The sequence below is a fragment of the Barbatula barbatula genome, assembly GCF_947034865.1.
Source record: "Barbatula barbatula genome assembly, chromosome: 3".
In the NCBI taxonomy this organism is placed as follows: domain Eukaryota; kingdom Metazoa; phylum Chordata; class Actinopteri; order Cypriniformes; family Nemacheilidae; genus Barbatula; species Barbatula barbatula.
Window position 1 is genome coordinate 5,622,466 of NC_136764.1, and position 16,003 is coordinate 5,638,468.

The 16,003-nt window shown below is 38.5% G+C and overlaps 1 protein-coding gene across 1 annotated transcript in view; it reads left to right on the forward strand.

Moving 5' to 3' along the window:
- The window catches only part of ncana (neurocan a), a 34,889-nt gene extending 19,216 nt beyond the window's left edge, over nt 1-15,673 (forward strand). The window contains exons 8-16 of the mRNA XM_079453628.1: nt 66-533; nt 3,171-4,832; nt 5,415-5,519; nt 8,506-8,619; nt 10,676-10,834; nt 11,088-11,170; nt 12,297-12,441; nt 13,489-13,671; nt 13,758-15,673. Of these exons, the coding sequence (XP_079309754.1) occupies nt 66-533; nt 3,171-4,832; nt 5,415-5,519; nt 8,506-8,619; nt 10,676-10,834; nt 11,088-11,170; nt 12,297-12,441; nt 13,489-13,671; nt 13,758-13,855 (3,017 nt within the window). The 3' untranslated portion in view covers nt 13,856-15,673. The remainder of the gene's footprint in view (nt 1-65; nt 534-3,170; nt 4,833-5,414; nt 5,520-8,505; nt 8,620-10,675; nt 10,835-11,087; nt 11,171-12,296; nt 12,442-13,488; nt 13,672-13,757) is intronic.
- The last annotated feature ends 330 nt before the right edge of the window (nt 15,674-16,003 follow it).

The following is a 16,003-nucleotide window of genomic DNA, read 5'->3' on the forward strand; positions in this document are numbered from 1 at the left end:
CAGTTCTGCTGTAATATTTGTGTGTTGTTGATCCTTACAGGATCTTGTGTGTGATTGTTTTTCAGGAGAGCAGGAGCTGTCTGACCTTCAGCCCTCTAACTGGACTGGACAGGTGGATTTGGACAAAGAGCTCCATGTGGCCGCCGAGCCCCCCGAGATTTCCGCCGAGTATCTGACGGTTCGTCTGAGAGCCGAAGACACGTCTCTGGACTGGAGCGGCCAGTTGGACTCGTTCCCGGACGGCGAACAGAAGCTCCCCGGCCTGGCGTCAGATCTCATTTCTGAGAGTCCCGGTGGTTCAGCCCGAGAGGAAGAGGATGAAGAGGAAGGTCTTTCGGGTCAGTCCGTCACACCTTCAGCCTCCTCAGAGATCACGCAGGGAGAGGCCAAGAGTTCCTTCACTAATATCGTCGGTACGTTGTGGAAACCCTGGAGTTACCTGACAGGAGTTGAGTCGGAGGCGACGTCCAAGAGCCCAGCTGGTACAAAAACTCCAGAGGCGAACGTCAAACCTACAGCGGCTTCCGGCTCAGGTGAATGGAGAGAAAAATTCATTTAGTGGGCATTTTAAAACCTTTTTGGGTCAGCGAACCCTTAAATGTGTTTCACAGAGAAGGAATGTGTTGAAGTAAAGTTTAGTTGTTCAGACTGTGAGTTTGTATTGACAGATGATTTGTCAGCAGTGGTGGGATTTTTGGGGATAAGTGAAACTCAAGCCCTCCTGCCGCCTGCGAGGTTCTTTTTTTCTCGAGGCGTCTGAATTTAGTCTCCAGCATTAAAGTTTAAAGCATCAGTAAGTTTCCTCTCGGCTGTTCTGTCTTCATTAATACTGAGACCTCAAACTCAGCACCACGGCATTAATGTTTCAAGTCAAATGGAAACTTAGGCCTGTCGTCTACATTATTAAAGTCCATTTTCCATGAGGGCAGAGTTGGGCCGGAGTCCCACCGCGTCTCTGACTGGAAGATTTTTTTTACAGTAATTGTGGGTTGAAGAGACAGGAGTTGTTACTGGAACACATCGGTCACGGTCTTCACTTATGTTATGTACACTTGAAAGCTCTCTGTACTCTATTCTGCTGGTTTATATCACGCACATAATGACTTTCTTACATAAAAATAAGGGCTGTACATTTCAAGTGATAGCTATGTCATGATTTACTCAATATGTTCCTAACCATGTTCCAATACATTTCTTTTTTCTTGAAAAAAGGTGCTTCAAAAGGTTCTTTGATGACATTTTGGTTCCATAAAGAACCTTTCTGTTTCACAAAAGGTTCTTTGTGGCAAAGAAAGGTGCTTCAGATAATAAAAAGTGTTAGCAACTGACATTTCTGGGACATCATTGACTCCCATAGTAGGAAACAATATTGTATAACTCAAAATGTAGTTCAAATGAAGATATTTTGAAGAATAGAGGAAAGCAAACAGTTCTGTGTCACCTTTCACTGTTATTTTAAATGAAGTCAGTTGCTAACATTTTTCTAAATTTCTTCCTTTGTGCTTAACAAAACATAGCAAATGTATACAGGTTTGAAACAACTTGAGGTTGAGTAAATGATGACAGAAATTTTATTTTTGGCTGAACTGTTCCTTTAACAAACACTCGCACATACTACAGTATACTATGGTATTTACTGTAGTAAAGTGAAGGAAATTGTGGTCTGTTCTAGTATATTAATGTAATGATTATAATTTGTTTACTCTGGTATTATATAGTTGTAACTATATTGAGTTGATCAAGTGTAGTAAATACTGTAGTATACTTAAATTTTTACTTTGATAAGATTCTGATAAAACTGTAGTGGGAGTTTTAATACATTTTACTTTGATATATGAAAAAATATGACAGTAGTATTTCTTCATGTGGGCATATATGAACATAATTGTAATTAAGTTAGTCAAATCGACAAATTAATTCAAGAATTTGATCTTTTTACAGCTTTAGAAAAACACATTGTCTAGAAATGTGTTGAACTGTAGTTCAGTGTTTAAAAGTCACTGTGACCTATTATGTGGATTTAAAGATGGTTGAGATTCTTTAGTGGCCTTTTTTGACTTTAGTAATCAAGCAACCAACAAGCAATGCCCTAGCAACAAACTCAGAACCCCCTAGCAACAGCATCACAACATCCTGGCAGACACTCACAGCTCCTCAGGAGTTTTCTGTGTCAGCACTTTCTTCAGAATGTGAATAAGGTGAACTTTTCCTCCAGAGAAATGATGAGTTAGTTCATCTGCTTGTGGAACCAAAAGTTTGCCAAGTCTTCTTGAAGAGATGACTTGCTTATAATAAATATTCCATGACGTGTTTTGAAAATATTCCTTCAAATGGAGACAGTTATTTCTGCATCGGTTAAGATTTGAGATGCACGGTGTACAAAGGTTTTTATAGTTGAAAAGTAATTTCTTTACTTTTTTGAAGATATGGCGAGATGGTAAATGTTTAATTATAATGCATGCCTAATATGGGTGGATGCCAGAGCATTGATATACTGTTATCGGGTGGTTGCCTACTGGTCTCAGTCTCTAGTCTATGATATTCTGAGGTTTTAGAAAACTGGATGCATGACAAATTAATATAAAATTAGAAAAGCCTGACAGACTCTCTGTCTGAGAGACTCTGAGTAAAAAAGATCAGCACACAGAGACTGACACATCAGTACAGTTTGAGTCATTCTATGTCAACTCAACCAGAGGTCCTGGTTAAACAATTTTCTCAATTTATCAATGTTTTTCCAGAGAATTAAGTGCTTAAATGATGAAGAAAGACAAAACAGTAAATGTCATGGATATCATGGAAAATCACTGTGTAGATGTGGTTGCAAATTTCACCTAAAATCCTGAAAAATTACTTTGGAAACATGTCATCATTATTTTATTTGTAACTTCAGATGTATTAAAGATATCTGAATATAATTTTAGATTTTGTTCTTCATAAACTTTTCGTTTGGGATCTATTTTTATAAGGCCCTATATCATACAAACCCAGAGATATGAGAATCTCAATATGGTCATAGTTGCAAATTGTAGAAAGTTACTTTTTTTGACAGATGAAATTTGGTGCATTTCTATTATTTGCACATGGAGCCAAATTGAGATACTCATATTTCAGGGATTGACGAAAGATGATGACAGTATCTCGCTTACCGTCTGTACATCTCTCTGTAGGGTTGATGTCGTGGTGGAGCAGCTCTTGGCTCACTGCACCTTCAGCCGTCACTGAGAAATCAATCACAACCCATCAACCCGTGAGCTCAGCAGTGCCTCTGACTGTCACAGAAGATGGATCAGACATCAGCCGCCCCAGTCAGACTAGACAGAAGGCTCCGGTGACACGGGAAGAATGGGTTCTGGTGACCGAGATACCCGAGCGTAAAGCAGAAACCCCTGTCCTCACCTCTGAGACGGAGGAAGAAGTCGAGGTCTCCCGATCCACCGAACCCGTGCAACGCCTGTCACTGATGGAGATCTTCTCCGGAGAGAGCCGAGGCTCTGAGATGGAGGGAAGCTCGTGGGGTGATACGTACCTGCCTTCCCAGAAGACGTTCACGGTGGCAACGTTGAGTACCTCATCGCTCGCAGAGAGCAGCACCACCACCGCACTCGACTTGGACGATGCGATGGAGGCCCGTGGGGAAATTCAGTACAAACGAAGAAATAAATCCAGAAGACCAAGCCACAGTACCACAGAGATGACAACAACAGTCAACCAGAGCACAACAGTGTCTTCTGGCAGTGTAAATGGAGGAACAACCATCACGGCATCTCCAGATGAGTCTCAGATGGCAACACCGGCTGTCAGCATCCCTGAGAAAGATCTCAGCGTGACGGACAAAGATCTTAAGGTCACGGAGAAAGATCTCAGCATCTTAGAGAAAGATATCAGTGTGACAGATATTAGCATCACAGAGAAAGATCTCAGCGTGACGGACAAAATTCTTAAGGTCACGGAGAAAGATCTCAGCATCTTAGAGAAAGATATCAGTGTGACAGATATTAGCATCACAGAGAAAGATCTCAGCGTGACGGACAAAATTCTTAAGGTCACGGAGAAAGATCTCAGCAACTTAGAGAAAGATCTCAGTGTGACAGACATAGATCGTAAGGTCACGGAGAAAGATCTCAGTGTGACGGATATTAGCATCACCGAGAAAGATCTCAGCGTGACGGACATAGATCGTAAGGTCACGGAGAAAGATCTCAGTGTCACGGATAAAGATCTCAATGTGACAGAGAAAGATCTCAGTGTCACAGAGAAAGATCTCAACGTGACGTACAAAGATCTCAACGTGACGGAGAAAGGTCTCAGTGTCACAGAGAAAGATCTCAACGTGACGTACAAAGATCTCAACGTGACGGAGAAAGATCTCAACTTGACGGAGAAAGATCTCAGTGTCACAGAGAAAGATCTAAACGTGACGTACAAAGATCTCAACGTGATGGAGAAAGATCTCAGTGTCACAGAGAAAGATCTCAACGTGACGGAGAAAGATCTCAACGTGATGGAGAAAGATATCAGTGTCACACTGAAAGATCTCAACGTGACGGACAAAGATCTTAAGGTCACGGAGAAAGATATCAGTGTCACAGAGAAAGATCTCAACGTGACGTACAAAGATCTCAACGTGATGGAGAAAGATATCAGTGTCACAGTGAAAGATCTCAACGTGACGGACAAAGATCTTAAGGTCACGGAGAAAGATCTCAGTGTCACAGAGAAAGATCTCAAAGTGACGGACAAAAATATAAGCATTACAGAGAAAGATCTCAACACAACGGAGAAAGATCTCCCAGAGACCATCATATACAAAGGTTCCACTGGACAAACAGGTAGATTTCACTCTTAGTTTAGGGACAGAAGTTCTCATGTTGATTCTTTCTGTTCTTGACTTCCTTACTGTTATATATCAACCATTAAAATGATAGTTCAGTCGAAAATAAGCAATCTTTCATCATTACCTCATGTCATGTTAAACCTGTATGAGTTTCTTTTTTCAGCAGAACACAAAAGAAGATATTTTGAAAAATGTTGATAATCAAACAACACTGACTTTGAACACAAAACCACTGAGACATTTGACAAAATAACTTCTTTAATGTTTCTCTGATAAAGTCTCGCATTTAGGTTTACAAACACATGAGAGAGAATACACGATGACAAAATATTATTGTAGAATAATGACTGAGACGTAAATCCATTGTTTCGGAACGCTATAGAAAGTGCATAGCAACACCCTGGCAACCCTACAGCATCACTCACTTCTTCCTGTAGTGTGAAAGAATGGTGAAATCTATCAAGTCTCAGTGTTTAGAACACATTTACCGCGGTTTTACTGTTTTTACACAGTAATCGCTCTGTTGCTGACGTGTGTTTAAACTCATGAGATTCACACGTCTGTGTTTTCTCTGCAGGGGTTGACAGATGCAGTTGTCTTCACGGAGGAACGTGTCTTCCACACGGACAGGGTTTCAGATGCTTGTGTCCGCAGGCGTACTCTGGAGAGAGCTGTGAAATCGGTCAGAAAAGTTATTTTGTCTTTGAATCAATTGTCTTCTGTCATCCTTGAATCGTTTTAAACGACTCTTATTTCATAGAAGACGCAAGCTAAGATATCCAAGCTTTAACAATAATAGAAAAGGCTGAGCCGTCATTGAAGCATACAGATATTCTTACTCTTGACTCTTGTTGGCTTTTCCCATATTTAAATACACATATTTGTGTCACGTTTAAAAAGATCATTTCGATGAATTTATGTACTTAATTTAATTTAGGTCAACATTTTTACGGTGGTTTGAAGGTTTTTTAGTCAGATTTTAAATGATGACAGAATTTTCAGTTTTGTATGAGCAATTCTGAATTCTTAGGTTATATCAGCATTTTGAGCAGTTTTGAGATTTTGAGCTTTAACGTCTTTGCATACCATTTGACTTTGTAGAAAAAGTCCCAAAATGTACATACCGTAAAAAAGCAACATCACAAGCTTCAATAATGTGAATAAATCAATTTTGACAAAAATGTCAGACGAACCTTATAATTCCAAGGCGACGAATTGTTTTTTAATTCACCAGTGAAATTGTGTTTGTGTCTTTAAAATGGTGGTAAGAAATGATTGTTATCCAGTTAGTGAAAAGGGCTCTGGCCCCAGCTGGTGTATAGCCAGAGGTCAATACGGAGGTCAGATAATTCATCATATGAAACACAAGCTTGAGTGTGGCGGGGTCACGGTGTCAGAGGAAGGTTAACAGGGTTATTTTGACCCTTGGCTTTCTCTGCGGTTAGCGTGTCTGTGTTTGAGCCCAACGTGTCTGCCCTTCTGCCATTCTACAAGATTAAATAACCGCTGGCTTTTCCATCTGTTTAAATAATAGATGTGTAAATTTAACAGTGATCTGTAGAGGTTTCACAAAACGCCCCCTGTCGTCGAAGGTTTGCATATAGTGGACATGACCAGAACATGACCTCAGTGACTCTCAGTATTTTTCATTCCTAAAAGTCGGGTTTATCGAATGTGTCCTATTAGAATTTACTCAAACTTTCTCTCATTGTAAATATTTCAGGATTACCGTACACCTTTACTCCAGTTGGCAGAGATGTCTGTTTTCTCTGTATTTGTTGTTATTATACAATAATGACATCATTATTTTTTCATTGAATAGTAAATGAAAAGAGAGATTCTTTTAGTTTACTAAAATTAAAACTTTGAAAACGTTCCCGTTCATTGAAATCAAATCAAATATTGTCCTAAAAATTATTGGAAAAACCTGAAATGCTGCCTCAAAAATAAACTGAAATTTAAAGCAATTATTAGAATTTTATAGCAGTATAATTTTAATAATAAACCAAAACAAAAATAAACCTAAAATATGAATTTATCTTATATAGCAACATTAGAAATAAACCTATAAAATATAAAATGACAAAAGCATATACCAAAATTGCTACAACTTTAACTAAAATTAACACAAAAACTAAAAATAGTTCATTTAAAATATTAATACAATTTAAATGAAAATTATACAGGTTTAAAGTGACATGCGGTTGAGTAAATAATTCAACAATTAAAATGTTTGTGTATACTGTCATTTTAACGTCAGACTATATTATGACAGTAAAGACTTTAATGTCACAGAAGCCGCACTGCAGGACTGATGTCCCATAAGCTCCAAACATCTCTAAACCTGTCAAACTGTTTTTGTTGAAGTCACAGTTTGACACTTTTCTTCTTTTAAATGTAAGATGGGTGACAGACGAAGAAAAGGGTGACTATTTTTATCCTAGGTTGTTTTAGTTTAGGAGACTTTGTAAAGTTACATTTCAGGTTTGAAGTGATGATCGAAAGTGGATTGTTGACAAACAAAGAACTGATCAATCTTTTTATCTTTAAAGAGTTTCTTTAAATGTTTTTTTAAATGTCCAGCATCAGTTTGGTAAAGAGAACGTTGATATACAGTAAGATATCTTTGGCAGGTTTATTCTGTAAAAAGTTTTCGCATTGTGATGTTTATGACACTTGAGAAAAGGTTGAAGAAACAGGTTTCCCATGATCCTCTGATCCACTTAAAGTTAATAACTCCACTGTGACCGAGCGAGAGTCTTTAAGACGTTTAACTCTCTTACTTGAAAGGAGCTTGTGAAGGTTTTGCTGTGACAGTTTTTGCACACGTGGAGCCTCAGAAGTGTTTGTTATATTTGGAAATGTCTGTAATATTAATCCACAAACCCCATGCAAACGTTTTGACGTCTTTTGCCAGTAATCCTGTGTGTGTGCCGTCTGAAGATTCTGTATTTAAAACGCTTACAGGCGCTAAATGACTCTTAGTGTCTCCACTGCTCTCAGTGTCGTCTCCTGTGTAAAGAGATCAGTGCCTGTATGTATAAAACTTCTCAGAAATGCTCTTAAGAGTAGTCTTAAACTTTGACTTAAAGGGGTCATATGGTGCGAATACGTGTTTTGGTGTGTTATAAGTTACCCATGCATGTGTTAGACACGTACGATTGCAAAAATTGGAGATACAAACATGCACAGTTTGTGGAAAATACAGTGTTTTTTAACCTTAAATCGTGTATGCACATTACATTACATCTAAAACAAACGTTAATATTCATTTTAGTCGTGTCATATGACCCCTTTAAGTGTTAAAAAATTCTTAGTAAGAAGTAGGACTTGAGACTTTTATGAAGAAGCTTGAAGCAACGTAAAATTTAAGACTGATTCATAAGTTCTGACTTAAGTGTTGTAAATTAAGGACTACAATGATTTGCACAGAAAATGGCCGCCCTTGACCTCTGAATCAGTCATTAGCGAGCCTGCAAGGGTGACGTGCAGCATGGCACAATTTATTCATGACATTATATTAATATTTTATTATTTATTGTTTTCATCATTGTTTATTGTTATACAGCAGAAGACAGAAACATTATAATTGATTGAAAGGTTATCTAACACGTTGTGGGTTGTTTTCTTTCATTCTAACAGGGTTTATGTGTATGTTTACGTTGCAGATGTGGACGACTGTCAGTCAAACCCCTGTGAGAATGGAGGCACCTGCATTGATAAAGAAGATTCATTTGTGTGTCTGTGTTTGCCCAGTTACAGTGGAGACAGATGTGAGAAAGGTGAGAGAAACCTCCGAACATCTGCTCCTTCACTCACATTACTCTCAAATATAAGATCGTAGGATAAGATGTATGGATCTGATGGCCACACGGAGTTTAATGATGATGCATTACAAATGAGTGTGATGTCATTGCAACAGAGCGGTTGTCAGACTCCATCAGCAGGAATATTATTTTTTGAGTAATTATGGTCTGTATATAATGCAGACTTTACATAATGTAAAGTTTCGATGCTGCTGCTGCTGACGTTTCAGGTCTTTCTCTACATTCATTTCACAGACCACTGGGTGTTAGTTTGCATTTAATCTGACGTTATAGCTCACAGCATTCCGACTTAGCTTTAGTTTAGTCAGCTGATCATTATCACAAAATAACCCACAAGAGCCCTCCTGCATCACATCACCTCCTCTTACAACACACGGTATGACACGGTATCTGTGCTGTGAAAATAACAGCTTCTCATTCTGATTTATCTAAACAACTGCAGCCAGCAAACACAAAAACTCACAAATACTTTCACACGCACACACACAAACACACTCGTACATGCAAGCACACTTACAGATGCACACAGACACACACAAACTCACCGACACACACACATATATGCAAACACAGATACACAGATGCACACACACACACACACACTGACAAATGCTCACATACATGCAAACACAGATGCACACACACACACACACACACACACTGACAAATGCTCACATACATGCAAACACAGATGCACACACACACACACACACACACACACACACACACACACACACACACACACACACTGACAAATGCTCACATACATGCAAACACAGATGCACACACACACACACAAACACACACACACACAATGAACAAATGCTCACATACATGCAGACACAGATGCACACACACTCACATATATGCAAACACAGATGCACACACACACACACACACACACTGACAAATGCTCACATACATGCAAACACAGATGCACACACGCACACACACACACTGACAAATGCTCACATACATGCAAACACAGATGCACACACACACACACACACACACACACACACACACAATGAACAAATGCTCACATACATGCAGACACAGATGCACACACACTCACATATATGCAAACACAGATGCACACACACACACACACACACACACTGACAAATGCTCACATACATGCAAACACAGATGCACACACACACACACACACACAATGAACAAATGCTCACATACATGCAGACACAGATGCACACACACTTACATATATGCAAACACAGATGCACACACGCACACACACACACTGACAAATGCTCACATACATGCAGACACAGATGCACACTTACAGATGCACACACACACACACACACACACACTGACAAATGCTCACATACATGCAGACACAGATGCACACACACTTACATATATGCAAACACAGATGCACACACGCACACACACACACTGACAAATGCTCACATACATGCAGACACAGATGCACACTTACAGATGCACACACACACACACACACACACACTGACAAATGCTCACATACATGCAGACACAGATGCACACACACTTACATATATGCAAACACAGATGCACACACGCACACACACACACTGACAAATGCTCACATACATGCAGACACAGATGCACACTTACAGATGCACACACACACACACACACACACTGACAAATGCTCACATACATGCAGACACAGATGCACACACACTCACATACATGCAAACACAGATGCACACTTACAGATGCACACAAACACATATACATGCAAACACAGATGCACACTTACAGATGCACACAAACACATATACATGCAAACACAGATGCACACTTACAGATGCACACACAAACACATACATACATAGAGATGCTCTATGTAAACCATTGTATTTATTCAGTGTGTATATAAATATTATGCTTTAAAGAACTTTGATGTACAGTACTTCAAAAATACTGTGGTATTACCATAGTTCATCATGTCTACAAGCAAACATAGTAGCACCCGTGTTGTTGGTGTGTTTTTCTCCTGTAGACACAGAGGGTTGTGAACACGGCTGGAAGAAGTTTCACGGCCACTGTTACCGGCTCTTTCCTCGCAGACACACGTGGGAGGATTCAGAGAAGGACTGTAGAGAACACAGCAGTCATCTGACCAGCATCACATCATCCATGGAGCAGGACTTTCTCAACGGTCCGTCACACATTCACGTATTTCCTCTGCTATCTGACGCTCAGATGTTTCTGAATCATCTCTATAGTTCATGTGCTCTGCACATCTAATAAAAACTAAGAAATCAACATTTCAGCATTTCTGTCAGCCAATCAGATTTCAGGGATATGAAACACTGTTCTTTTGACAGGAATTCTGATGAAAATGTGTAGAGCCAATGTTTGTGAATACATTTCATTGATGTGTGAATCTCGTTCTTTCTGTGGTTCTTCAGGTTTAGGTCACGAGAACGTTTGGATCGGACTCAATGATCGAACGGTTGAAGAGGATTTCCAGTGGACCGATGGATTAGATGTTGTGAGTAATTTTACACAATTAGTTCCCAGCAAACACAGTACGTTTTGACGACTTCTTCAATTCGTCTCTGAGGATGTCTTAGCAACGTTCCATTTTTTATCAAATTTTATTTTCCTAACGTTCTAGAAACGTTGTAGCCACGTCCTCAAATAACATTGTGAATTCATCCCATGGAGAACGTTGGAGTGAAGTAGCATACTGGTCTCCAGGTAACCTGGACACTTGGTGTTTGATTATTGAATTTGGTCATTTCTATTTATTATGCTATTATATTGGAGCGACATCTGTTATATTGTCAAAACGAATGCTATTAATGCGACTTTTCACAGCTATTAAACTGAAGTTTAATAAGATAAAATAATTAAAAGTGTGTTTCTATTTATTTATTGCGTATTAAACATTAATCTTCATTTCGTTTTACCTCACTACATGATATATTACTTTTAATTCATAAATTTCTTTACTTTATACCTTATTTTTTGTGATTTCCGATCGATTTATTATGTTTAAATGAACAGACCCTGATGTTGTGTCACTGAAAAAAACTTTGAGCGTTGTATCTTAAAAAACGGACATCCCGCTAAACTTGTAGACAAGAAGCCTAAAGATAATGTTCGTTCATATCTGTCAATAAATATCTGCTTTAAATCTTCTTTATTGTGTTGAAGTCTTTGGTTCATTTGCTTCAGTATCTAAATAAAATGTCTGATGATGATGTACAGTGCTGTGTTAAGTTTTAATAATCGTTATTCTTTCTATAATACATATTTAACAAGAAATGTATTCCAATTATTTAATGCACAGATTAAGTCACAAATTTAAAAAATTAAAAACACGATTTTAACGCTTTGGTCGTTGGGACGTAGTCGTTACGTCCTGGAAACGTTATTTGGTAAACCGTGACAACGAATATGGTACGGTCCAGGTACGTTGTCACAACGTAACTGTGTTAGCTGGGTTCAAAGTTAATACATGAAAACTTTATCATTTTTGTGATAGCTTGGTGAAGTTTTCTTGCAACCTTTTCCAGATAGATGTTGGCACGTTGCTCTTTCTTAGCCCTCAACTGTGGGTCGTACTAGATTTAAGCGTGAGCTTCATCTCAGATGTTTCTCTCCTCTCACAGGCGTACGAGAACTGGCGTGAGAATCAGCCGGATAATTTCTTTGCGGGAGGAGAGGACTGCACGGTCATGATCTCCAGAGAAGACGGCAAATGGAACGACGTGCCGTGCAACTACAATCTGCCCTACATCTGCAAGAAGGGAACGGGTGAGTTTGACAGTTCAGTCCTGTTTCATTGGCTCTTTGTGTGTTTGTGAGTTCTACAGACCGACTTTGAGTTGATGTGAATGGGAGGTGAACCGTTGAGATGCTGGCCTTCAGAACTCAGTGTTTTTACTTCTCTCTTTTTGAATATTGAACACAAGAAGGTCTCAGTCTGTAGGCTTGAGTTTAGAAACCTCTCTCAGAATGTCGGTTTAAGCTCTGAGCGCCACACTTTAATTCCCACAATGCTTTTCTTTGTCGGCTCTCTGGGATCTTGGCACAGAACAAATTTATAACTGAGCCTCTGGCTGTCTGCCTGTAGAAATAAGTCGAAATTTGTGTAATAGGATAACATTTTATTATTGGTTTGATTTACGATTTTATATTGTTTTTTACATTCTGATTGTTTAAAATAAAGTTTGTTTAGTATTAATATTTAAAATCAGCTTTTATTTTTAGATGTTTAGTTTTCATGTTAATTTAAGTTAAAGTTTTAGCACTGTTGGTATAAGCTTTTGAAATTTTGTATATAAAAAATATATTTTTTATGTTGCTATATCAAATTAACTATTTTTATTTTAGTTTAGTTTTTGTTTATTATTATAACTTTAGTGCTTTAAACTTATTTCAATTGAAATATATTTCATTTTAATTTCAGTTTTTCCTTAAATTAAGTTTTCCAACAATTTTTAGGTCAATATTTTATTTGATTCCAACGAGCAGAAAAAAATTCTAAATTTTAATTTCAGTAAACGGAAATAACCTTTCTGTACATTTCAATATTGACAATAGCAATATAAATAGAAATATTTTTTAATAAATACAGACACTTCTTTGATGATGTCACATCCTCAAATATGATGTCAGAAATTTCACACCATTATTTTTAAAGGGGTTATTTTATTTTGAATACAAGTAAAAATCATACAGAAAGTTGTTTTATATTGTATATCCCTAATAAAATGTTTAAGGATTATTTGGCACAAGTCAGTTGGCTGATATTCTAATGATAAATAAGCATTTCAAAATAAAAGTCTTTTTGTGTGGCAGTAATGTGCGGCACACCTCCTGCGGTGGACAGCGCTTATCTGGTGGGTCGCAGACGGTCACATTATGACATCCACGCTGTGGTTCGGTATCAGTGTGATGATGGATTCTTTCAGAGACACATGCCGACCGTACGCTGCCGACCCAACGGAACCTGGGAGAGACCCAAGATCATCTGCACCAAGTGTAAGACATGCATGAGGTTTAAAGGTGCTGAGGGTAAATATTGTGGAATTTTAGATGGTTCATGCTTCCTCTCATTCTCCTGACAGCACGACGATCCCACCGATACCGCCGACAACACCACAGATCTCACCGTGAGCACCGGAGACACAGGAGACACGGGTCTGGTCACAGGGGGCGGGATTAAACCACGGGGTGGAGTTAGAAGTGAAGGACGTCCCCTCTGACCCCTGTGACATTACTTCCTGCGTTTGAGGAAAGGAAACCGTGATGGACAGAAACAATCGTTCCTCTAATCTCTTCCTGATCTTCTCTTCAGACCAGTTTGAATCTGTGATTTTACTTTTTTACTACCGTTAACGTTTATAGGTTTCATTAATCGTCTGTTTTCGGGAACGTTCTTTGCTAACAACACGTCTTCATCTCAAGGGTCACTTCGGTCATATGATGTTGAGCTGCAGGTTGATCTGATGTTAGTCTGGATCTGTAGGATGTTGGTGTTATGTCATGTTTTTGAAGGATGTGGTCTCTGACGGTCTAGCCAAGTTGTGTCTTTAATCAAAAACGTTAAGCTCCTCTCCCCCTCAACAGCAACTCTTCACCACACGATGTCAGCAACAAAAAAGAGGTAGGACTATACTGACTGTCCAATGGCCAGGCATTTTAGCCCTCCCCTGTAGGCCCAATTTACAACAAACCAACAAAAAGGGAAGGGCAATATAAAGCCTCGCCCTAAAGATGTTTCAAATTTCAGAAGTTGTTTCACTCGGGATACACGTCACGATACGGAAAAGAAGTCAATCGCAACTTCCGTTTCATGGTGACTTTAAGATCAGCTATCTACAACCTACTGAATGTCTAACATTCACATTATCCATATTATGGATTTGGCAACACTGGAGCTGGATTCTGCTCGACCGATAGAAATATACAGTAAAATAACAGCTTTTTCTCGTAAAATTATAGGATATAAGGATTTAGGATATAAATTTGCTGTCTTTTTCCGTCATTTTACAGTTTTTGTACAGTTTTTGACCGTATTTCAAAAATTGAAATGAAACTTCTGGCCACACTGTAAAAAAGCTGTATTTCACTGTAAAATTACATATTTTCCCCGTCTTGTAAATTTACGTTTTTCTCTATGCATTTCAAAACTGCATAGAAATCTGTAAGAAAAAAATGTAAAATTCAGTTTTTTACATTCTACGTGGAAATTCTGTAAAACATAACAGAAAGAATCTGTAAAATTACTGTCATTTTTCCCAGTGAGATGTGTGAGAATCAATATGGCTGTTGCTAGCGCCTTGGGAGATAGCTGATGTCACGATGCCTGTCATGTTTGTGTTGTTTAAAATCATTTCTGTTTGTCGAGATTTTGTTGCATATTTCTCATTCTTTGCTCTCGACTTTGAGAATAAGAACAGTATGAAAGCTTTCTTGTTTATCTGCAGACCCCGCTGAAGTGTGAAGAAGATGCTGTGAGGGTGTGTGATTTCACATGCCTCCCTTTAACCCCCCGAAGTGTGTGTGTGCGCGCTGTCACTGTGTTGTTTTTTAAAGGATGAGTCTTAGATGAGGTACATTATTATTAAATGTACTCTTTACTCTATTATACAGTATACATTTCTGACAAAAAGTCTCCAAGTGTCCAAATCGACTTGAATTCACATATACATGTATAAAGAAAAGGTTTAAAGGTTGTTGTTGGCTTAAAATGTGAACTGGATGAGTTTTCAAGAGGTTTCGTGAGATCAGCGTTGACTTTTACCACCTATACAAGAGAAACGAAACCGAATCTCACAGACAAACATTCGTTTTGTATAATTGTTCATTCCGGTGCTTTTGGACGTGATTTGTGTGAAACCAACGTAGAGTTTCTTCATTAATACGAGCGAGATGATTGAAGAGGATGAAAGTGGATCTCAATCTCTCTCTAATGCTTTTTCATTTGATCTTTGTTGCTGTTTTTTCTATATTAAACTCAAAACCAACAATAAACTGATTGAAACATAACAGATGTTGTTTGAGGTCCTTTTAAATCAGATCTTTAACACAAAGAATGATCTTATTTTTCACACGTTAACTTTTTATCTTTGTACATGTAACTGTCAAAATTGCTGATGTATACTGGTGATGTGAGAGGATGACTGGGCGTTGCTAGGCAGATGCTGAGTTTTTGGTTGCTAGGGTGTTTTGTCTAAATGTGGTTGCTTACAGTAATTATGTAGATAGTTGTGGGGATGAAGATCTTGACTTCATTAGAGAAGAGATGTCAACAATGTGTCAAGCTGAGTTCAGATTTGTCAAGTCTGCCAACAAACATCAATATTATTGA